At 39.4% G+C, this 23,973-nt stretch overlaps 1 protein-coding gene across 1 annotated transcript in view; it reads right to left on the bottom strand.

The window, feature by feature from the left end:
- Positions 1-966: 966 nt before the first annotated feature.
- The window catches only part of ADAMTS3 (ADAM metallopeptidase with thrombospondin type 1 motif 3), a 189,315-nt gene continuing 166,308 nt past the window's right edge, over positions 967-23,973 (bottom strand). The window contains exons 19-22 of the mRNA XM_044303006.1: positions 22,702-22,834; positions 14,667-14,874; positions 14,407-14,524; positions 967-3,504 (exon numbers count right to left, since the gene is read on the bottom strand). Of these exons, the coding sequence (XP_044158941.1) occupies positions 2,942-3,504; positions 14,407-14,524; positions 14,667-14,874; positions 22,702-22,834 (1,022 nt within the window). The 3' untranslated portion in view covers positions 967-2,941. The remainder of the gene's footprint in view (positions 3,505-14,406; positions 14,525-14,666; positions 14,875-22,701; positions 22,835-23,973) is intronic.

Genomic DNA, 23,973 nt, shown 5'->3' with positions numbered 1-23,973 from the left:
TTTTGCCATTTTTCAAGTGGTCTTAAACTTTTGATCAGGACTGTATATGATCTCTCAGGCTTGTGCATGAAACATCATCACTGCATCTGAGCGCATGAAACACAGGAAGTGCGTGCTTCCGGTGATTCTCCGGCTCCCCCATGCGGAGATCGGAGGAGCCAGAGCTTGTGTGCATCAGCCCCTGTCTTTGTGAATGACAGGAGGCTGCTGCATAGTATTTCCTATGGAGCCCTTGCCTGTAATAGGGCTCCATAGGAAAGTAGTAATTGGAGTCTATAATAATAGCAATCTAATGATTGCATGTTATAGTTGCCTTTGGGAACTATAAAAAAGTGTAAAAAAATAAGTAAAAAATAAAAAAACACATAAAAATTCTAATCACCCCCCTTTTCCCAAAATAAAAGAACTAAAAAATTAAAAAAAAATACACATCGCAACACGCGGTGTGCGAAAACGCCCATAGTATAAAAATATATTCCCCGTACGGCAAACAGCAAAACGGAAAAAAGCGTCCAAGTGGCCGATTAGCAGTTTTTGGTCACTTCATTTTCTACAAAAAAAAAAGTAATCAAAAACTCATACACACCCTAGAATGGTATCAATGAAAAGTTCAGATCGCCCTGCAAAAAATGAGCCCCCATCCAGCTCCGTACACATAATTACAAAGTGTGCTGCCATCCGGGGGCACGTTTTCCAACTACACAGCCTGACTGCTTCTACCGGACTGAAGGCTCAGGACAACTATGAAGTATTCAGTCAAAATCACAGACTCTCCTCTAAAAGTTCAGGTAGGCGTGACGGTGTCACATACAGATACTTATTACAACTTGGGGGACAGCAGACGTGGCAGAACCCTACTTTTAGTCCCTGGTACTTACGTATAGACTAATATATGGAATGGATTGTGCTTGAATCCTCACAATGTGCTTTGTTTCTCACACAATAAGGAGACATACAATATACATATAGTATGTTAAAAGCTTTTTATTGCGAAGTGCTCCCCAATACAACAAACAGCATCAGTAGTGTACACTTAAAAAGATCTCAAAAGAGCTTTGTAGGAAATACAAGATTAACAAAAGCGACATACAGCATAATGAATATCTACACCCAGTCAATAATACAAAGGAATATTTGGAATATGGATTTGAATCTTGGGAATAATAACATAGTTATCTGTTTGTGGCTCAGGGGTTGTCTGAATAAATACTGAATTAAAACTACTTTAAAATGGCCTTCCAAAGGAAGTCTTTGGAGGCATCAAGTCAATACACAAGAGGGTTAGCTTACGAACAATGACTAGAAAATATTAACATGGGAAAGCCCACTTGTTCAGTTAGACAACTTGATTCTATTGTCTGGTTACATTATTGTTTCATTCTGACGATTTTGTTGCTTAATTTTCAATTTCTTTACAAAATTTCTAAACCTAATTATACACCTTTTAGGTGTAACGTTCTTTGGTGTTATCATGGACAATTTTTGAAAACAAAAAATTGCATGTCAAATTCTATGTATCAAAAACTTGTTCGTCAAATGTTAATAAAGTGAGAGAAATTTAGTTGTGAAAGGGGATTGCGGCCAGATGATTGGAATTGAATTTCAAAATGTATGCAGTAGTTTACATTTAGCTTATAACCTATGAAGGATGGCCGTGCAAACTGCATACTCAATAACTATGCGATACAGGCAAGAAAATGGCACTTGCTATATTTGTAAATGCGCAGTAAATAAATTCTATCAAGAACATCACCTTTTAATAAATATCTTCACTTTTATATTCTATATACAAGTACTTTACAGCTACATGAGAGAGTGACACTGGCTTCTTAGTGAAGTATGATCCTGGAGACCAATTGTAAGAAAATTATTGCAGTCATTTGCATTGTGGTTGTCTAATGTGTGGTGAAATATAAAATAAATATCTCTCTCCAGTCTTGATTTGCTATTCTGAGTAATGTAAATCTATGGTAATGTCTTCTAATAACTGATCCTTCATCTTCCGCTGAAGACCCTTTCATGTAAGAAAAAAAGTATCTCACTTACTCCTGTCATCTCATTAGTAGTGGCTACATGACATAATATCCTCTAATTAAAGAGGAGGGTCAATGTTAATTACTTCTACCCTCTATTAACGGACACTCAGTATAGCACATAAATGGTATACCAGAAACATCATGTTCTTCCCACTCAGGAAATTCGTTTTTTCTATTATTTCTTTGCTAATGAGAGTGTCTTTTTCTGTTCCATCCCTTTTCATTCTAGTATAGTATAAACAAAATGGTAATGGTTGTAGAGATAAAATGTAGTGTAATAAGCAAAGTGGTTTTCAAAGACATGCTGTGCCTTGCACAAATTTCCGACTTTCCTAATAGGATCTGCATGGCCCTTCAAGGTGATGGACAATGCTGCGTTCAGATCAGCAAGTCATATACAACCACTGGAGAAAGAAACTGCTGAGATTTGACTCATGGAATGTAATAAGGCAGTTTGTATCGACAGGTAAGTATTAGCACCCAAAAACTGAGAACAAGTAAACATAATGTAGATTTTAAAAAAATCACTGAAAAATAATACTGACATTGCAACATATGAATACCTAAACAATAATTGTGTTTTTTATATCTGAATAAACCCATGGAAGGTGGGAAAATGGTCTCCGGCAATTTCTTTTTTTTTTTAAGGGAAAAAAAACACAGAACACCAATGTGCAAAACTGGTTTTGGGGCCATCGAACAAAGTACATAGCGACCGGAGACATTCAGCATATCTTCTCTTGAATGGAAATCTTTGGTGTTTTTCGTCAGTAACTTCAAGTTAAACAGAAAGCAAAGAATGGTCGGAGAAATAAGTGAGTGAAGAAGTGAACCAGCACTTTGCACTTGTTTTATAAAGCAGAATTCATTAAGGTGTCTTTTTTGCCAGTCCTCTAATACTTAATTCATCTTTCTATTGAGGAGGGCTGCAAGGAACGTCTTCTATCAAAAGGTCTTTCATTTTTCCTTGTGCTTTTCACTGAAGAATGAGTACCAGTTGAGTGGACGTTAGTAGCTGCCAATGACAAGGCTGCTACTGGTGGAGTTTTATGTGCATGGATGTCACTACTGCGGTTTGTCAGGGGTAGAGGAGCCGTTTTGCTTGCTGCTAAGTGGAATCTTCTAGATGTGGAATCTGATGCCTTTGGTTTATTTTCTTGAGGAGACACAATACCAAGATCTGCATTATTTTCAATGGAGGAAAGAATGCTCAAAATACCTTTTGTCTCGGAATCGGTTTCCTCAATACTAGGTGCTAAAGCTGTTGGCATCATTCCATCCCTTGATAAGCTGGGGTCGTAAGTGAGTTCATCTTCAGTTTCAGCTGCTTCAGTGAGGAATAGAGGTGACTGAGTGCTTCGTTTGCTACAGGATTCACAGCAAAGTTTGTTATATCCAGGTATTGAGCAATACCGTGCAAGGACTTCCATTTGACAGAATATAGACTTGTCTCCTAGACATGGCTCATCTGAAAGTTAACAAAACAACAATCAATGATATATTGAACAGGATACAAATTAAAGCTTGTTTACATGGTTGTAATTGTGGTATGTACAGAAAAACCTTTCCTTTGGAAAGGCTGCAATGATTTTAAATAAATAAATAAAACATTTCTCTGGATACTTCATCAATATCAGTTTGTTGGAGGTCTGAATCATGACACCCCAACGATGAACTGTTGGAAGGAAGCATCAACTACATGGGGTCATTGGTCATATGCCTATGTGCAGTTTAGTTCTATTCAACTGACAAAATGTAGCAAACATGGCTGCTAAAAAATATACTGGAATCACTATGACCCTGTCAAACAACTGAACCAATCAGATATTGAGGACCAGTCATAAATTATTTCTAGAAAACCCCTTTTTTAGTTTTTTTGTTAAGCTCACTTTTGGAATTTTTGATGAATGAATTTATGAATTAACAAGCAATCTAAATCAAATCAATATTTGGTGTGACCACCCTTTGCCTTCAAAACAGCATTAATTCTAGGTACACTTACATACAGTTTCTTAAGAAACTCGACAGGTCTTCTCTGGTTGTAGATTTGCTCAAATCCTTCTGTCTCTGCATGTAATCCCAGACAGACTCAATGACGTTGAGGATATGAGCGAGCCTACATCCACAGAAGATTTGTGGTTAGCTCTCCAAGATGTTTGGAGCAACCTCCCTACCACATTCCTTCATAAACTGTGAGCAGAATTGGATATCTCTTGTTCATTAACTTCGCATTTTGTTAATTAATAAAAATAAACTATTAGCTCTTTTGAAAGCATTTTTACTTTGCAGTCTTTTTCCACAAATGCCTAAAACGTTTGCACAGTACTTTAGAATTTAAAAAATTCTAAAATCCTGCAATTTTCGCATTGGTTGCTAAGCCTATTCGATCCGAATACCAGGAAAAATTTGATTTGCAGTGAAGCAGAATTTACTATCATACTTACCTCATCCATTTGAGTGTAAAGATGGCCACGGTGGCCATCTTGATTGAAGATCCTGCTTGAAATATTGTGCGTGGTGACAAATGAAGTGACCGCGCCAGTCGATGTGATGACATCTTCGAGATTGCGCGAGATTTCATGCTGAATCTTCAAACAAGATGGCCGTGACGGCCTCTTTGCACTCAAATGGATAAGGTAAGTACAATTTTATTTTTTTTATAAGCAATTTAATATAGTATCAGAGAAAAATGGTTTGTTCTCCAATTGTCAGCTGTCTACTTCCTCCTCCTTTCCTAAATTAACATTCACTCATAATATTTTGTTAATTCTGCCTTGTGAGGCTAAGATGTGTTGTATGCTCACTAAAGGATCAGATAACATCATCCCACTGAAGTCTATGGACAGTGGAGGGTGAAGAGCAGTAAGCAAAACAGTGAGCACAGAGGACCAGGCATGAAACTAAAAGTATGTGTTGTATCTCACCCCAAGTGTTTAATTCATATCTATACTGCTCAGCAATTCTATACAGTGTCCTGTATGGTTTATTTGAGGAATTCTAAGTGACTGAGAAAGTTAGGGAACAGTGTCTTATGTCTCTATGTGTACTCTATTGACAGAGGGTATGCAAATGAGCTCTTAAAAGCTCTGCCTATAATGCTACAAGATGTAAAATAACCATCCTAAAAGTCAGTGTTTGATCTTTTAAATAGGCCTTGAGGTATGACTTGGATAATAACTAATCGAGCATCCCAACCGCAGACAGCTGTTTCAGGGTGATTGCCCCTAATCAGTGTAGAGCAGAGAGTACTGGCTTAACTCGGTGGGATTCTGATTTAATCCAATGTAGTTGGAAGCTATATTTTGAACTCCCTAACTTCTTTTTATAATTATGTCTACAGAGGGACAATCTGAAGGTTTTATTTATATCATTTTGGTGTGTATGTGACAAATCGGCCATTTTGATGTTTTTTTCCATTACACACGATACCAATGACTTTTTGTTGTTGCTTAGTTTGGGGAATCGGGGTGATTTTAATTTTTAGATTTTTTTAATACTTTTTTTTCCACTTTTTTTTATACTTTCTTTTAGGCCCCCAAGGGCCTAACAACATGCATTGTTAGATTACCACTTCTTTATATCAATGTGACTAAATCCATTGACTAATAGAAGATTCAATATACTGCAATGTAGTGCTGTCACCTGCAGGCCTACATTGGAATATACCTGTGAAAGGCAGCAGACTTCTGCCTTTCAAAGACAATGAACAGGTCCCTGATTGCTGTGTGGGGGAGTTGTTCCAGTTCCAGAAGTGCAGTTCTTCCGGGTTTTGAATTCTCAGCTGCTGAAGTCACAATTGACAATGGCATCTGAGGGGTTAAATGACTGTGATTGGCACAGAATAAAATGAAAAATATTTACACAATGAGGGGGTGAACGGTATAAAATTTATAATGGAAAAAAAAATGGAGGAATTTCTGGGTGTTTTTGCATTCCTGTCCAGAAAGAGCTAATTTGACTGTGAACAGCATTCTGTAGCTTGCAATGTACCATGATACATAGAAGCTGCAGAAGCCAAATTTAGCCTAAAGTACGTAGATCTTTATCAATAATAAAATAAAAATGGCTCTAAAGATGTCTACAATGTTCATTAATGGGTTAAAATATAATGCTGTAAATATCAGCATTCAGTGTTAGTTGCATAAATAATAGGCACAGTCTTTACTGAAATAAGTAATACTTCAGTTAATTTTAACTATTTTAAAGAACTTTTTCAATTTTCACTAACATACACCTTAGACGTAAGCAGGCCATACATTTTAGATAGCTGTACCAGCAGCTATTTTGTAGCTATCCCATAACTATTGATGAGCGGCAGGGGCAATATTCGAATTTGCGATATTTTGTAAATATTTTTTAGAATATTTGTCATATATTTGCGAATTCGAGATTATATTCTTGATTGCAAAAATTGACAATGTATTATTGGCGTAATGTGCGCGAAATACTGGCGTGGGTCACTTATGCTACATTTTTCAGGCTGGTATAAGTTTTCTGAGACTGGAGAAAATGGTTGGCACGGCAGAACATTAGAATAGCTTTATATGCAGATAGAGTGCTCCAATATATTTGCAAATTTTCGGCAATTAATGATGCACATATTTTTTCGCAATACGTGCAACTTGTGACATCACAGCACTATGTCTGCAGCATGTATTTATGGACAGCAGAACCTATCGCACTACCTAACACCCTGCACAGGAACCTATTAGCTACACTATAGATCAATCTAACCTACACTGACTATATCCCCCTAACTATCTGAATTATACAGTATATATAAGTTAACTGTCTAATGTAATACAACAAAGTACAGAGCACAGCAATGACACTGCTGTCTCTTTCATAATGGCAATAAACTTTAGAAAATAGCTGCTGGGGAGGTTCTTATATAGTAAGGGGTAAGCAACTTTTCTATTGGTTGCTAGGGATGTTGCTAAGCTGTGATAAAGCCTTCTTATTGGCCCACAAGCTAGAAGACGGGAGGGATGATTCGTCATTACGAATATATAGTACTATATTCAAAATATTTGCGAATTCTCGAAGTGTCGATATTCGCGATAAATATTCGCTTTTCAAATGATCGAGCTCAACACTACCCATAACATGCATACATGTTCTCGGACTGGGAAGAGGAAAGTAAGCCTCTGTCAGAAACCTCTGATGGCGACCTATGTCGTGAGAAAAATGGATTGGACATTTTGAAATCTAGCAGCCTGATCTTTCTCCTGACATCTCCCATCAGGAGGCCCCCATAGGAGGTCTCTATTAGTAGGTAGGCCGGTCTGGGTGTGAAATTGAAGGTCTTGGCTGACATAAATCTATTGTGTAAGTCCAGCTTTAGTCTTTCAGATACAAGAGACCTAACAGCAGTCCTTTCCACATCCATAAACATTCCTGCAAGGCAGAGGCATGAGATTTTATCAAGATTATTTTGTTCCCCTGTCTGAGAGAGTGCACTGCTGAAGAAGCTGGTGATACTAATGGTGCCACTGTATTTATAATAGGTTCCTGTGGATAGTAATTATAAAACAAAATTAATTTTAAGGCACTGTATGTACAAATGTAGTAATCTACATATTGACACTTAACAAGTTAATTAGGCAATGACAAGAAACTTTCAGTTGATTAAAGGGGTATTCTCAACTGGACATTTACAGCATATCGATAGGATATATCATAAGTGTATGATAGGTGCAGGTCCCACCACTGGAATCCACTCTAGCTCTGGGCCCTGCCATGGATGGAGAGCAAGCCGCACATGCATTTCTTTCTCCATTTACTGGGACTTTCGAAAATAGCTGAGCTCTGCTCACTCAGCTATTTTCAGAAGCTCCATAGAACTGAATGGAGAGGACACTGAGCACGTGTGCTGTGCTGTCCATTTATAGTGGGGCCCTGTTCTTGAGCTAGGAGTGGGTCTCAGAGGTGGGACCTGCACTATCAGACATTTATGAGGTGACCTGTTCTGATACAGTAGTTTCAAAATGAATTTGCCAGATCACTACTGTCTTGTCCATGGCCAACAAAATAATTGCAAAACTCTCATTAACCTTTAAAGGGGTTGGCCACTATATCAGTACTTTACACAACATTGTTGGAGGCAGGGTAAAAAAAAAGAGCTTCCAAATATACTTTATTTAAAAAATCTGCCTGATAATCTTTTTATAGCAATCCACGCCCCCTGAGCCCCGCTCTGCTGTGCAGCCAGTTCGTCCATGGCTGCACGTGACATGGAAGAGCTTTAGAGAAAGCTTGTCCATGCCTTTATTGTAACTGCACATGCGCTGCTTTTCCTAATCTACCTAAGAGCAGCACATGCCCAATCTGCCCCTGGCAATCACTCTGATTGGCTAGTCTGTACAGGCAGCGTCCCGATCATTACCATGGCAAATGGAAGCCTTCACAGGCATCCGGCTTGCCTTGGTATAGCTGATCAGGCTCCTGCTAAAGGCAGAATCCCGATCAGGCTTATTGTGAGTGACAATGCACTGCAGTACACAGTATACAGTGTACTGCAGTGTACTATAAACCATCAGACCCACTGGATCTTCAAGAACCAAGTGGGTCTGGGTCACAAAAAAGTAAAAAAAAAAAACTTTCATGCTCCCTCCCTCTCCCATCGGGCTGCTGCTGTGCTGTGGCAGCGGCCCGATGCTTGATAGGTTAACAGAGGGAGGGAGCTCCCTCCCCCATTGGGCGCTGCGCTGCTGTGGCAGCATCCCCATGGTTACCATGGCAATCGAATGCCTTCACAGGCATCCGGCTTGCTCTGGTATAGCTGATCAGGCTCCTGATCAGGCTTATTGTGAGTGACAATGGACTGCAGTACACTATACAATGTACTGCAGTGTATTGTAAACCATCAGACCCACTGGATCTTCAAGAACCAAGTGGGTTTGGGTAAAAAAAAAGTAAAAAAAAAAACTTTTGAAAAAATAAAATACATTACACATGTTTGGTATCATCAAATCCGTAACGACCTGATCTATAAAAGGATCATGTTACTTTCCCCACACGGTGAACGCCATAAAAAAAAAAAGAGAAAAACTATGATGGAATTAAAATTTTACCCACCTCACTTCCCAAAAAATGTATTAAAAGTGATCAAAAAAGTTGTATGTACCCCAAAATGGTACCAATCAAACCATCACCTCATCCCTGAAAAAAAATGAGCCCCTACACGAGATAATTGCACAGAAAATGAAAAAAATATGGCCTTCAGAAAATGGAGACACAAAAACATGTTTTTTTTCCCTAAAATGCTTTTATTGTGTAAAGCCAAAATAAATAAAAAGACAAATTAGATATCGCTGCGTCCATAACGACTTGCTCTTTAAAAATATCACACCGCCAAAATGTCATAAAAAAAATAAAATAAAAAGTGTGCCAAAACAACCAAATTTTTTTTTGGTCTATTTGCCCAATAAAGTGTATTATTGAATGATCAAAAAATATTATGTACCTGAAATTGGGAACAATGAAAATGTCAACTCTTCCCGCAAAAAATTTGCCCCTGCACAAGACGATCGGCAGAAAAATAGAAAAAATATGTCTTTCAGAAAATGGAGACACACAAACATGATTTTTTTTCAAAAATGGTTCATTATGTAAAACTGAAACAAACAAAGAAAGTAGACATATTTGATATCCTCGCGTCCGTAACAACCTGCTCTATAAAAATAGCACATTATCTAACCTATCAGATGAACACTGTAAAAAACAAAAAATAAAAACTGTGCCAGAACAGCCATTTTTGGTTACCTTAACTAACAAAAAGCATAATGTAAAACGATCAAAAAGTCATATGTACCCCAAAATAGTACCAATAAATCCATCATCTCATCCTGCAAAAAATTAGCCCTTAATTAAGACAATCGCAAAAAAAAATTAAATGTCTTTCACAAAAAGGATACACTTCAAAAATGCTTTCATTGTGTCAATTTTTTTTTTTTTTTAAGTAGACATATTAGGTATCGCTGCATTTGTAACGACCTGCTCTATAAAAATATCACATGGTCTAGCCCCTCAGGTGAATGGCGTAAAACAATAAAATAAAAACTGTGTCAAAACAACCAATTTTTTTGGTCACCTTGACGCATAAAGAGTAATATTGAATGATCCAAAAATCATATGTACCCAAAAATGGTACCAATAAAAACATCAACTCTTCCCGCAAAAAATGACCCCGTGCACAAGATGATTGGCAGAAAAAAAAAAGAGAAAAAGTATAGCTTTCAGAAAATGGTGACACAGAAAAAACATGATTTGTTTTGTTTGGCCAGGGATGTCATGTGATCACTCCCCTGAAGATGCTTGCTGTGATGCATGCTGGGATTTTTTACTTTCACTTTGAAGCTGCTCCACCCACACAGCCTCTCATCAATGGGAGCATGCTATGCTGAACACATTAGAAAAATTATATGTACACAGTATATCTCTCATGATAAAAATCCCTCGTGGCTTTAGTTATTATCTGGGACCCTTTATTTATTTTTTATGCGTATGGTAGCCAACCCCTTTAAATATTCAGTTTTTGCAATAGATAATTGAACTAAAATCTGAATATATGAAATCATAATTTTCAATATTTCAGAGCAGATTTATGCTGTCATGACGACAGGCAGCATGAAATACCAACAGGCTCCTCTGTTACAAAGTTGCATATGGGGAGAGGCCTGTTAATCAAGTCAGGTGGGAGAAGCCTGAGGGGAGCCACCCAGTGTACACTTCTCCCTATGCTCATCTCTTTTAAGACGTGTTTCCTCTGAAAGACTGTAGCATTTCAGAAACTTGTTCAAGAGAAAACATAGCTTTAAAAAGAGCTGGCCATGGGGAAAAGGCCCGCTGCGCAGCTCTTCCCTGCATGGCTTGGTTTACAGGTCTAACTCTAGATACGACTTTCCAGTGCGGGAGTCTATCAGTCTCTCAAGCTGCCCGTGGTTATGGAAGAATAAATGTGCTGACATGTTCCTTTCAGGTTTGCATGAAAACTTTTTATAATCCTGCACACTTCAGAAGTCTCTCAGTTGGATAAAAATTAATCACTGATACAAATACAAAATAACACCCCTGTTGTCATTCCTGATGTCTAATGTAAATAATGTTTAATTTATATTCAGTTTCTCACTGACTTACAACAAGAGTCCTATCTAGTGCATGTGTGGCTACGCTACCCCAGAAAATATTTTATTCTATATGACCATGTTATCACTCTAACAGTCAGGATTGGAATGACCCGCAGGGCAACAGGTGGGCAAGGTAGCACATAATACAGTAGACTGACTATATTAAGATAAGATAAAACATTCTTTTTATTAATCTCTAAATTAGGGAAATTGCAATATCGCATCGGCAACACCTAATATACGCAGTCATATAAATGAATAACAACACAGTATATATAGGACAATAAAATTAAGAATAAAGACTATTATAATGAATGCAATTAATATAAATACAATACAGTTGTAAAAAAATATTACCTAACACTTATACCCCATTTCTAATACAATTCAATATTATACCTCTGTTGCCTATTATAAAAGGCTACAGCCATTGGCAAGCAATTTTCTAAACCTATCCGTACCGCATTTCATTTGGATAAATCTCTCACTAAAACTACTCTAGTGACTCTGCACTAATGAATATAAGGGATGACACTGATTATTCATAATACTCCTACACTTCCCTAAGACTGTGGCAACTGAGTACCCACTACACTTCCAGCTTTCTTAATTCACAGATCTAATTCCCTTCTGCCACCCTACTACCCCAACACACTACTGAAAAGAATATAGCACTTGCCATCACTGATTGATAAAACATCTTCAATATTTTCCTATAAACAATGAAATATATTCCTATATAACAGATTGGCCAGACGGAATGCTTAACGGAAGCCTTTAAGAGGCATTCTGTTTTGCTCCATCCTAATAGAAGTCTATAGGCCAAAACGGATTTGTTTGGTTTCCATTATGCAAGACAGAAAAAAATGACCTGTCGACAGGACTTTGTTTCCGTCCTGCATAACGGAAACCAGACAAATCCGTTTTGCTTGCCCATTGACTTCTATTAGGACGGAGCAAAACAGAATGCCTCTTAAAGGCTTCCGTTTTGCATTCCGTCTGGCCAATCCGTTATATTCCATTATAAACGGAATCTATAACGGAATGGCATAATGCTAGTGCGAACCCACCCTTAGAAGTACTCGCTCCATTCACTTGAATGGAGGAAGTAATTGCAATTACACTATGCTGCCGCTGCAAGGGAGTCAACAGGCAATGTAATGAAGAGGAAGGAACTCTCGCATGGAGCGCCGCCTCTGCTACAAATAGCTGATCGCCAAGGGTGCCAGGTGTCGGACCCCTGCCGATCAGATATTGATGGTCTATCCTGAGAATAGGTCATCAATATAAAACCACTGCACAACCCCTTTAAGCAACAAACCATTTCCTCTACACCAATCAATAACATTACACTCTAATTGCCTATACTCCTTCCCCTCCCCTTCTTTAATTCACCCAACCATTACAGAATCATCAGAGAACTTTTGCAAAAGACAATGATCAGTGTCATGCAAAAAGTCAACAGTGGAAAAAAATATTGGCGACAAAACTATTCCTTGAGGAACTCCAATGCTGCAGGCCTGGGTGACCTAGCCCTGGTTGAGTTGTAGTTAAGGCACTCAAAAAGTCATTACCTTACCAGGAAAGAATATACCCTATGTGACAGATAAAGAACTGCATCATCAACACTCATATGCTGATTATATGCACAATGCATATTATCCACTTTTGGTCCCACAACATCTACCAGCTGACCCCAAACCATCCTTTCAAATACCTTAGGTTAATGCAACAGGTTGGTACTCACCTAAACCTATAAATAGGCAACATATAGCATCTCAACCAGCCTATGTTCATATAAAAACTGTGTGACTTATTTAACAAACTACCTAGTTTATTATTATAGATGCATCAGGGACTAAGATGATTTCTAACTACAAAGGCAGGCCATCCAGTATTCTTTTTCCCCAGGGACCCGCTCAAAATGTGATTGCAGGGGCCCCCATAATCAATCATCTTGCAGTGTCTTGCTGCTGCCCTCTATGTGAGCAGGTAACATTTGCATGTAGCTTTACAGTGGGCCCCAGAATTAATTTTATGGGTGGGACCCAGGCACCCCAGTCCAACACTGCTAATGGTTAAAACTGTGTCTAAGCCGCTGTTCACTTTTCTTTCAGTCAAAAGCTATGGAATGTTCTAAAAAAGCCTCCAACACAGATGTGAACGTAGCGTAAAAGTCCTGTAATGAGCAGCCCTCCGAGACTGCAGCATAGCAGGCATTAAGAGTAACTGATGTACGGTTGTATAGAAATAGTCTTCTCCAGTGAATGACAGTTCTTATTGTGTTATTAAGAGGACAAGGAATTGAGAAGATTTGCTCTAAGTATAAGACAACATGGAACGTCACTGCCATCTGCAGCTTACTGATGGTACCGAAAGACGCTATGTGGCCAGTGCAATTCCTGTACATTTAGGTTTAGAAGCCAAGTTAAAATCAAGCAGTAGCAGCAGCTCTATACTGATCAGCATTCATATGAGTATCTACATTAATGTGTAATAATCCCCATCATAATTTTAAAGGAAAACTGCAGGTAAAAGTATACACTGTTATGCCTAGTGCAGGACCCGAGGAGACATGGACTGACGCTGCAGACAGACGGCCTGTCCCTATAAAAGGATCACTGTGGAACCACTAGCTCACGCTGTAGGGACACTGGAGGAATTGAACAAGCCCTACACTCCAAACACAAAATAGGGCTTTTTGAGAATTTAGATGATTATTTGCACAAAGTTTTTTGGGCCTTTTTGCCTTTTTAAACCACTCACTCTGGTTTTAAAAAGTGGGTGGGAAAGCTAGTTATGGTAATTAGTTTGACTCCAGATTTATCAATGTGAGTCACTAAAAAGCCACAAAAAGTATTTTGAGTTTTAAAAATCACCAGATTTAACAAGCAACATGCAACATTTGATAACTTTGGCTCAGAGTATGCCACGCACACACAAAACTGCCTTCAATTTTACCCTCATAATACATTCCTCCCAGTATGTTTGTCACTGTAAGATTGCGTTTGTAACTAGAACTGTTTGGGGGGGGGGCACTATAATGGTGATCCAGGTGATGTTAGTCCCATTCCCATTTCCACTGGTATATTAGACTCTGTCCAAAAATAGGGAAAACTTTTTTTAATCCACTGATGAAATAAAACCAGGACTGGTGGGGGGGGAATCTATCTTTTTGATCACGATGAACTTTGGCAAGAAACAACTTTGCTCTTGTATATTTCTTAACAAGCAGTACATACCATTGCATGGTGTCAGTTTGCATTCCCTGATAGATTCAGGTTTTTCTCCATCACACTGGTCTCCCACACGACACAGGACTTGTCTCACCTCGATACCCTCACCACACGTCACAGAGCACTGCATTGGAGGTAAAGGTCACAATCAGAGACTGCAGTATGACAAACGTTAAAACGCCATCAGCTAGCACTTCTGCATCAGGCTTTAGTTCCAGGTAGGAGTAGAGTTCTCTAAATTTCTGGATATCACAGATTACACTGACCTCAGACCAGGCTCCTGTCTTCCACTGGGCTGGGCATGGATTTCTATTGCATGATCTTCTACTTTCAGGACGCTCTCCGGTACAATACTTGCTATGCACTGACCGGTTTGTCCCATCGTGGAGAGGCTGAATGCATCGTACTACTCGAATCTGATAGCCAGAACTTCCACAGCTTTTGGTGCAGTACTCCCATTCATCTGCCACCCAGCTAAAGAATGGTAAAGTGATATTGCTGATGTATATATACAGGGGTGCAGGTGTAAAATTATTGTCCACTGAAAACATACAATCATGAAGAGTACTACAACCAGTCAATGATTAAATCTACATAAAAAGACACCCTCTGGTAATAAAGTACAATAAAAATAAAAAAAAGTACGAGCAACTACCTATAAACCTCCTAGAAAATACTCATAACTAGAGATGAGCAAAAAAACTATTTTTCAATTTTCAAAAAAAATCTGATTTTAACAAATACGAAACTTTTGCAATTACTTTCAGATGAAGCCCTTCATATGTGATGACTTCTCAGTTCATGTAATGGGCTCCAATTCCTAGGCACCTGAAAATGGTCTAGGCAGAGACAGGGGTGTGTAATGAAGGTGGCACTGTGTCTGGATGGTGGACAATAAAACTGTGGGAGCTTGTCTTGCTTGTAGGGAAATCAAATGATCCTCACTACTGCTGGTCTGTCTGGTCCATCCGGAACCTGTTTTACATGTGTATATGACCTCATGTAACCACTGCTCCGAACACCTCCTAACAGCTAGGTAGGAACAGCTTAGGCTACTTTCACACTGATGTTTCTGGGTTCGCTTGTGAGATCCGTTTCAAGGCTCTCACCAGTGGCCCAAAACGGATCAGTTAACCCCCAATGCATTCTGAATGGATAAGGATCCGTTCAGAATGCATCAGTTTGGCTGCGTAAGGTCTCCGTTGCGTTTTTTAGACGGTCACTAAAACGCAGCATGCATCGTTTTGGTGACAGTCTGACTATGCGGAGCCTAACAGATCCGTCTAGACTTACAATGTAAGTCAATGGGGACGGATTCGTTTTTCACTGACACAATATGGTGCAATAATTGAAAACGAGTCCGTCCCCCATTGATTTTCAATGTAAGTCAAGACGGATCCGTTTTGACTTAGACTTTTTTTTTTTTTTATGAATAATGCAAATGGTTCATTTATTAACGGATAGAAGTCTTTGCATTATTCGTTCGGATCCGTCTGTGCATATACAAGACGGATCCTCACAAAACGCGAGTGTGAAAGCCTTAATTGGCAGGCAGTTTGTCAAAACAACCATTCTGCTTCTCTAGGTTCAATGATGCAACCCATCTCAAAGTCTATCAACTGAACAACATGTCTTCAAGTGCATCGTAGAGGCATGTTTACAGGTCAACAATCTTTCTTTAAGAGGTACACTACCCAAAAGTAGCCCTTGAGAGCCTTTTTTATGGGGCAGCGGGGGAAACACTTTACACACTCTTGTGGCAAGACTTAGTGTCTAATCAGACCACACCTGTAATTATTTACATATCTGCCTGAGACAAAAATGTGTGCCAAGTTTTGCAGCAATCCTACATTTTGTATCTGGGTGCTTTAATTTATTAATTTTTTGTCAGTGCTTGTATATTATTCTTGTATAATTATTCTTGTAAAATTTTGCTTAACAGCACTTTATTATAGGTGTGTCAGTATATACTGCTATAACATTGTAGTCCTTATGTATTGAGTATATGTTGTAATGAAATACTGGACAGTGAAATATACATTTTACAATCTTTGGAATCATTAATAAAGGCATTTATGTTTTCATGTAACTGTTATGAGTCTTTTCTAGGAGAATTATCTGTAGTTACCAGCCAATGATTAACTCCATCTTTATCCTACCAACTGAAAGTCATTTGAGCCAATTGTATGACACTTGCTGACTCAATCTACTTGGATGGAAGGCATTTTACTTACAGTATAATTTAGAATTATTTGACTCTCAGATGTATATACAATGGGGCTTGAATGTTTGTGAACTCTTTCAAATTTTCTATATTTCTGCATAAATGTGACCTAGAGCTATAACCTTTTTTACACAAATCCTAAAACGTAGATAAAGATAACCAAATCAAACTTAGTAAAAAAATATTAGACTTGGTCATTTATTTATTGAGGAAAATGATCCAATATCACATGTCTTTGAGCGGCAAAAGTATGTGAATGCTGTTGAATCAGCAGATAATTTGAAGGTAAAATTAGAGCCAGATGTTTTCAATCAATGGGATGACAATCAGGTGTGAGTGGGCGACTTTTTTTTTTTTTTTTTGTAGATAACATGGATGTATAAAAGTCTGATCTTCACAACACATGTTTGGGGAAGTATATCGTTGCACAAAGAAGATTTCTGAGGACCTCAGAAGTAGAGCTGTGGATGCTCATCAGGCTGGGAAAGGTTACAATACCATCTCTAAAGAGTCTGGACTCCACCAATCCACAGTCAAATAGATTGTGTACAAATGCAGGAAATTCAAGACCATTCTTACCCTCCCCAAGAGTGGTTGACTGACAAAGATCATGCCAAGAGCAAGGCGTGTAATAATCCACAAGGTAACAATGGAACTCAAAGTAACATTCACATTAGTGCTTGTTAAAGGGTTTCTACCACATCGTAGCGGTCAAACATTCACTGCGCCTGCGCCGATGACCGAGATGTCTGTGCAGGCAGCGGTCAGACATTCACTGCACCTGCGCCGAAGACAGACGCGCACGGCGCAGGCGCGAGAATTTGTCCGCTGACTCAGAGGTAGGATCGCATTCTAGAGGAGATGGGCGGGCTGGAGGGACGCGCTGGACGGCATTTTGTGAAGGTAGACCGAGCCTCTAGGTGCTGAAAAGACGCCCGCATAGCACCTAGAGGCTCATTAGCATATCAATAAAAGTTCATTTTTTATGGAAACGGCTGCACAAAAAGCTATTATAATAGCATTGTTTGGTAGAGCAGACACTAGCGGATCGCCAGTGTCTGGCAGCTAAATTTGTCAAAACGATGTGGTAGAAATCCTTTAATATTCATGAGTCCACCCTCAAAAGGGCAATGAACATCAATGGTGTGCTGGCAGGACTGCAATGAGAAAATTGCTGCTCTCCAAAAAGATCACCTGGACAAGTCAAAAAGGTACGAGAAAAATATTTTGTGGATAAATGTGACCAAAATAGAACTTTTTGGGTTTACATGAGGCATTATTTTGGAGAAAGCATTTCAGCATAGAAACCTCATCCATCTGTGAAACATAGTATCACGGTTTGGGTCTGTCCTGCATCTGAGCCAGGGTAGCTTAGGCTACTTTCACATATGCGATTGCCTTTTCGGTTTTGAGATCCAGTGGAGGATATCAAAACCAGAGGAAAACGTTTCAGTTTTGTCCCCATTCATTGTTAACGGTCACAAACCTGAACAAACCGGAACTGTTCAGTTTTGTGCCCGGTTTGCGAAACTGAACAAGTCAAATCCGGCACTAAAAACAATGTAAGTCGAGAGGGTCACATCAATATTTTTCGGACAGACAAAAAGTGGATCCAACGCCCACTAACTTACAATAGCGTTTGCCGGTTTGCTCACTTTCGATTTAATACAACCGCATCGAAACAGAACAGACGGTTGCATTAAATCAAACTGAAGTGTGTGTTAAATCAAACAATCGCATATGTGAAAGTAGCCTTACCATCAGTGATGGAAAAATTAATTCTGAATTATACCAGCAAATTCAAAAAGAAAATATCAGGAAATCTGTCCGTGAGCTGAATCGCAAGAGAAAATGGGTTATGCAGCAGGATAACAACCCAAATTATATACAGTCATGTGAAAAAATTAGGACACCCTTTGAAAGCATGTGGTTTTTTGTAACATTTTTAATAAAAGGTTATTTCATCTCCGTTTCAACAATACAGAGAGATTAAAGTAATCCAACTAAACAAAGAAAACTGAAGAAAAGTCTTTTCAAGATCTTCTGTAAATGTCATTCTACAAAAATGCCTATTCTAACTGAGGAAAAAGATAGGACACCCTCACATGTATTCCCTCTTAAATTGGCTCAGATCTCACACAGGTATATCACACCAGGTGCACATAATTAGTAGATCGTTACTCTGCATGTTGAATGAGGCTTGCCCTATTTAAACCTCAGACATTTAGTTTGGTGTGCTCCTGACTGTTGAAGTGAGAGTGAGCACCATGGTGAGAGCAAAAGAGCTGTCAGAGGACTTCAGAAAAAAGATTGTAGCAGCCTATGAGTCTGGGAAGGGATTTAAAAAGATCTCAAAAGATTTTGAAATCAGCCATTCCACTGTCCGGAAGATAGTCTACAAGTGGAGGGCTTTCAAAACAACTGCCAACATGCCCAGGACTGGTCGCCCCAGCAAGTTCACCCCAAGAGCAGACCGCAAGATGCTAAAAGAGGTCTCCAAAAACCCTAAAGTGTCATCTCGAGAACTACAGCAGGCTCTGGCTACTGTTGATGTAGAAGTACATGCCTCTACAATCAGAAAGAGACTGTACAAGTTTAACTTGCATGGGAGGTGTGCAAGGAGGAAACCTTTGCTTTCCAAGAGAAACATCGAGGCCAGACTGACATTTGCCAGAGATAAAGTTGACAAAGACCAGGACTTCTGGAATAATGTTCTTTGGACAGATGAGTCCAAAATTGAATTATTTGGACACAACAGCAGAGGACATGTTTGGCGTAAACCAAACACAGCATTCCAAGAAAAGAACCTCATACCAACTGTGAAGCATGGAGGTGGAAGTGTCATGGTTTGGGGCTGCTTTGCTGCAGCAGGACCTGGTCAGCTCACCATCATAGAATCCACGATGAATTCTACTGTGTATCAGAAGGTGCTTGAAGAACATGTGAGACCATCAGTTAGAAAATTAAAGCTGAAGCGGAACTGGACCATGCAACATGACAATGACCCAAAACATACTAGTAAATCAACCAAAGATTGGCTGAAAAAGAAGAAATGGAGAGTCCTGGAATGGCCAAGTCAAAGTCCAGATTTGAATCCCATTGAGATGCTGTGGGGTGACTTGAAAAGGGCTGTACGTGCAAGAAACCCCTCAAACATCTCACAGCTGAAAAAGTTCTGCATTGAGGAGTGGGGTAAAATTTCCTCAGACCGATGTCGAAGACTGGTAGATGGCTACAAGAACCGTCTCACTGCAGTTATTTCAGCCAAAGGAGGTAACACTCGCTATTAGGGGCAAGGGTGTCCTATCTTTTTCCTCAGTTAGAATAGGCATTTTTGTAGAATGACATTTACAGAAGATCTTGAAAAGACTTTTCTTCAGTTTTCTTTGTTTAGTTGGATTACTTTAATCTCTCTGTATTGTTGAAACGGAGATGAAATAACCTTTTATTAAAAATGTTACAAAAAACCACATGCTTTCAAAGGGTGTCCTAATTTTTTCACATGACTGTAAGTAATTCTACCAAAGAATGGTCAAAGAATTAAGGTAAAGTTTTGGAATGGCCAAGTCAAAGTCCTCACCTTAATCCAACCAGAAAAGTTATTGAAGGACCTAACACAAGCACTTTTGGGGAGGAAACCCACCAAGATAACAGAGTTAAAGCTGTGTACGTAGGAATTGACTAAAGTTCCTCCAAGCTGATATGCAGGACTAATGAACGATGAAAGGTTTAGTTGCAGTTATTACTGGACAAGGAGGTCAGACAGATACTGAAAGCAAAGGTTCACATACTGACATATTGGATAAAATAAATGACCAAGTCTAATATTCCTGTCTCATTTGTTTCATTTGGTTATCATAATCCACTTATAGGACCTGTGTGAAAATCTGATGTTGCTTTAGGTCAAATTTGTGGAGAACTATAGAACATTATGAAGACTAGTATTATTATTACACAGTTAGGTCCATATATATATATATATATATATATATATACCTGTTTACTAAAACATATTCAAGTTATAGTTATATAATGGGCATGGACATAAAGTCCAGACTTTTAGCTTTCATTTGATTGGTATCCACATTAAAATTGGATGAAGAGTTTAGGAGTTTCAGCTCCTTTACATGTAGCACCCTGTTTTTAAAGGGACCAAAAGTAATTGGACAAAGCCTGTTTCGTGGGCAATTCCTTCATTATTTCATTCTCTATTAAAGAGGACCTTTCACTAGAATAAAACATCTAAACTAACTATACAGACATGTAGAGCAGCGCCCAGGGATCTCCCTGCACTTACTGTTATACCTGGGCACCGCTCCGTTCTCCCAGTGTAGCCTCCGGTATCTTCATAGTTAGGCTCCACCCAGCTGAACCTGCCGGCGTCTCATTCTCCCATGCTGTAGCGCTGGCCAATCGCAGTGCTCAGCTCATAGCCTGAGAGAAAAAAAAGCCTCTCAGGCTATGAGCTGAGCGCTGCGATTGGCCAGCGCTACAGCATGGGAGAATGAAACGCCGGCAGGTTCCACTGGGTGGAGCCTAATTATGAAGATACCGGAGGCTATACCGGGAGAACGGAGCGGCGCCCAGGTATAACACTAAGTGCAGGGAGATCCCTGGGCACCGCTCTCCATGTCTGTTGTTGTTTTATTCTAGTGAAAGGTCCTCTTTAAGCACATAAAAGGCCTGGAGTTGATTTGAGGTGTGGTGCTTGCATTTTGAAGATTTTTCTGAGAAGTAAACATGTGGTCAAAGGAGCTCTCCATGCAGGTGAAACAAGCCATCCTTCATCTACGAAAACAGAAAAAACCCATCTGAGAAATTGCTTCACTATTACAAGTAGCTAAATCTACAGTTTGGTAAATCCTGAAAAAGAAAGAAAGCACTGGTGACCTCAACAATGCAAAAAGACCTGGACACCCACAGAAGACAATAGTGGTGGATGATCACAGAATAAATACCATGGTGAAGAGAAACCCCTTCACAACAGCCAACCAAGTAAACACCACTCTCCAGGATATAGGCGTATCAATATCCAAATATTCTATAAAGAGAAGACTGCATGAAAGTAAATACAGAGGGTTCACTGCACGGTGCAAGCCACTCATAAGCCTTAAGGATAAGAAGGCTAGATTGGACGTTGCTAAAAAAAAAAAAACATCTTACATAACCAGCATACTTCCGTAAGAACATTCTTTGGACAGATGAAACCAAAATCAACCTTTACCAGAATGATGAAAAGATAAAAGTATGACAAAGGCATGGTAGAGCTCATGATCCAAAGCATACCCCCACATCTATAAAACACGGCAGAGGAAGTATGATGCCTTGGGCATGCATGGGTCCCTAGTGTTTATTGATGATGCGACACAAGACAGAAGCAGCCAGATGAATTCTGAGGTTTTCAGAGACATACTGTATGCTCAAATGCAGCCAAACTGATTGGCCGGCGTTTCATAATACAGTTGGACAATGACCCAAAACATAAAGTCAAAGCAACCCAGGAGTTTATTAAAGCAAAGAAGTGGAATATTCTTGAATGGCCAAGTCAGTCACCTGATCTAACCCAATAGAGCATGCATTTCACTTGTTAGTAAAGGCCTGGCAGAGCATTAAAAAGGAGGAAACACAGCGTCTGGTGATGTCCATGAGTTCAAGACTTCAGTTAGTCATTGCGAACAAAGGGTTTTCAACCAAGTATTAAAAATTAACATTTTTTTCCAATTATTTAATTTGTCCAATTACTTTTGAACCCCTGAAATGAAGGGATTGAGTTTAAAAAATTCTTTAGTTCCTCACATTTTTATGCAATCATTTTGTTCAACCCACTGAATTAAAGCTGAAAGTCTGAACTTCAACCGCATCTGAATTGTTTTGTTCAAAATCCATTGTGGTAATGTACAGAACAATATTTAGAAAATATATATGGACCTAACGGTATGTAGTATGTTGTAGCACAAATTAGATTGTATAACTTACAGACTAGGCTTTTAACATAATGTGCATTATACTTCATGAAAGCCTTAGTCCACTATAGCATACATATGCAGGGTTTTGACTTATTCATTGTGAGCACTCACATTGGTTGTGTACACTCCTGTAAGTTGCACATTCGCCGGATAGGCTTAGGCTTCTTGTTAGCTTCACAGAAGCTGCGGTGAATCATTTTGTTGTCACTTCTCCTTCGACAGCCATATTTAGTGTACTGGAAACCTTTACGTGGTAAAACATAGGGAAAAAAATATATAAAGAACATGTCATCTCTCCTGACATGCCTGTTGTAGTTATCACATTCCCTATGTAATAACAAGTCTGGAGCATCTATTCTTATGGCTCTATGATGTGCCACTCCTTTATTCTGACACTTGAGAGACACACCCTCAACTGTTAACACCCGTCTAGATCAATCTATATGGTCCATATAGCAGGACTAATAACTTTTAGCAGGAATAATGTAAGCATGGCTGTCATAAAGTTGTAAGAATAGATGTTCCCAAATTTTTATTTCAAGGGGGTTGCAAGTTATGTACAATAATAAACTGAAATACATAAAGACTAGGATTTATTGTACAAATCTGCCAGCAGTAGTTCAGTGATCCCAACAACTAAGGGCTCTTTCACACTTGCGTTGTCCGGATCCGTCGTGTACTCCATTTGCCGGAAGTGCCCGCCGGATCCGTAACACCGCAAGTGAACTGAAAGCATTTGAAGACTGATCCGTCTTCAAAATGCGTTCAGTGTTACTATCGCAGCCAGGACGCTATTAAAGTCCTGGTTGCCATAGTAGTAGTGGGGAGCTGGGGAGCAGTTTACTTACCGCCCGTGCGGCTCCGGGGCGCTCCAGAATGACGTCAGAGCGCCCCATGAGCATGGATCACATGCGCATGGGGCACCCTGATGTAACTCTGGAGCGCCCCGGGAGCCGCACAGACGGTAAGTATACTGCTCCCCCACTCCCCACTACACTTTACCATGGCAAACAGGACTTTAGCGTCCCGGCAGCCATGGTAACCATTTAGAAAAAGCTAAACGTCGGATCCGGTAATGCGCCGAAACGATGTTTAGCTTAAGGCCGGATCCGGATTAATGCCTTTCAATGGACATTAATTCCGAATCCGGCCTTGCGGCAAATGTTCAGGATTTTTGGCCGGAGCAAAAAGCGCAGCATGCTGCGGTATTTTCTCCGGCCAAAAATGTTCCGGTCCTGAACTGAAGACATCCTGATGCATCCTGAACGGATTTCTCTCCATTCAGAATGCATGGGGATGAAACTGATCAGGATTCTTCTGGCATAGAGCCCCGACGACGGAACTCTATGCCGGAAAAGAACAACGCAAGTGTGAAAGAGCCCT

Source organism: Bufo gargarizans, chromosome 1 (genome assembly GCF_014858855.1).
Source record: "Bufo gargarizans isolate SCDJY-AF-19 chromosome 1, ASM1485885v1, whole genome shotgun sequence".
NCBI classification, from domain to species: domain Eukaryota; kingdom Metazoa; phylum Chordata; class Amphibia; order Anura; family Bufonidae; genus Bufo; species Bufo gargarizans.
This window is presented reverse-complemented; position numbering and strand designations above follow the sequence as displayed.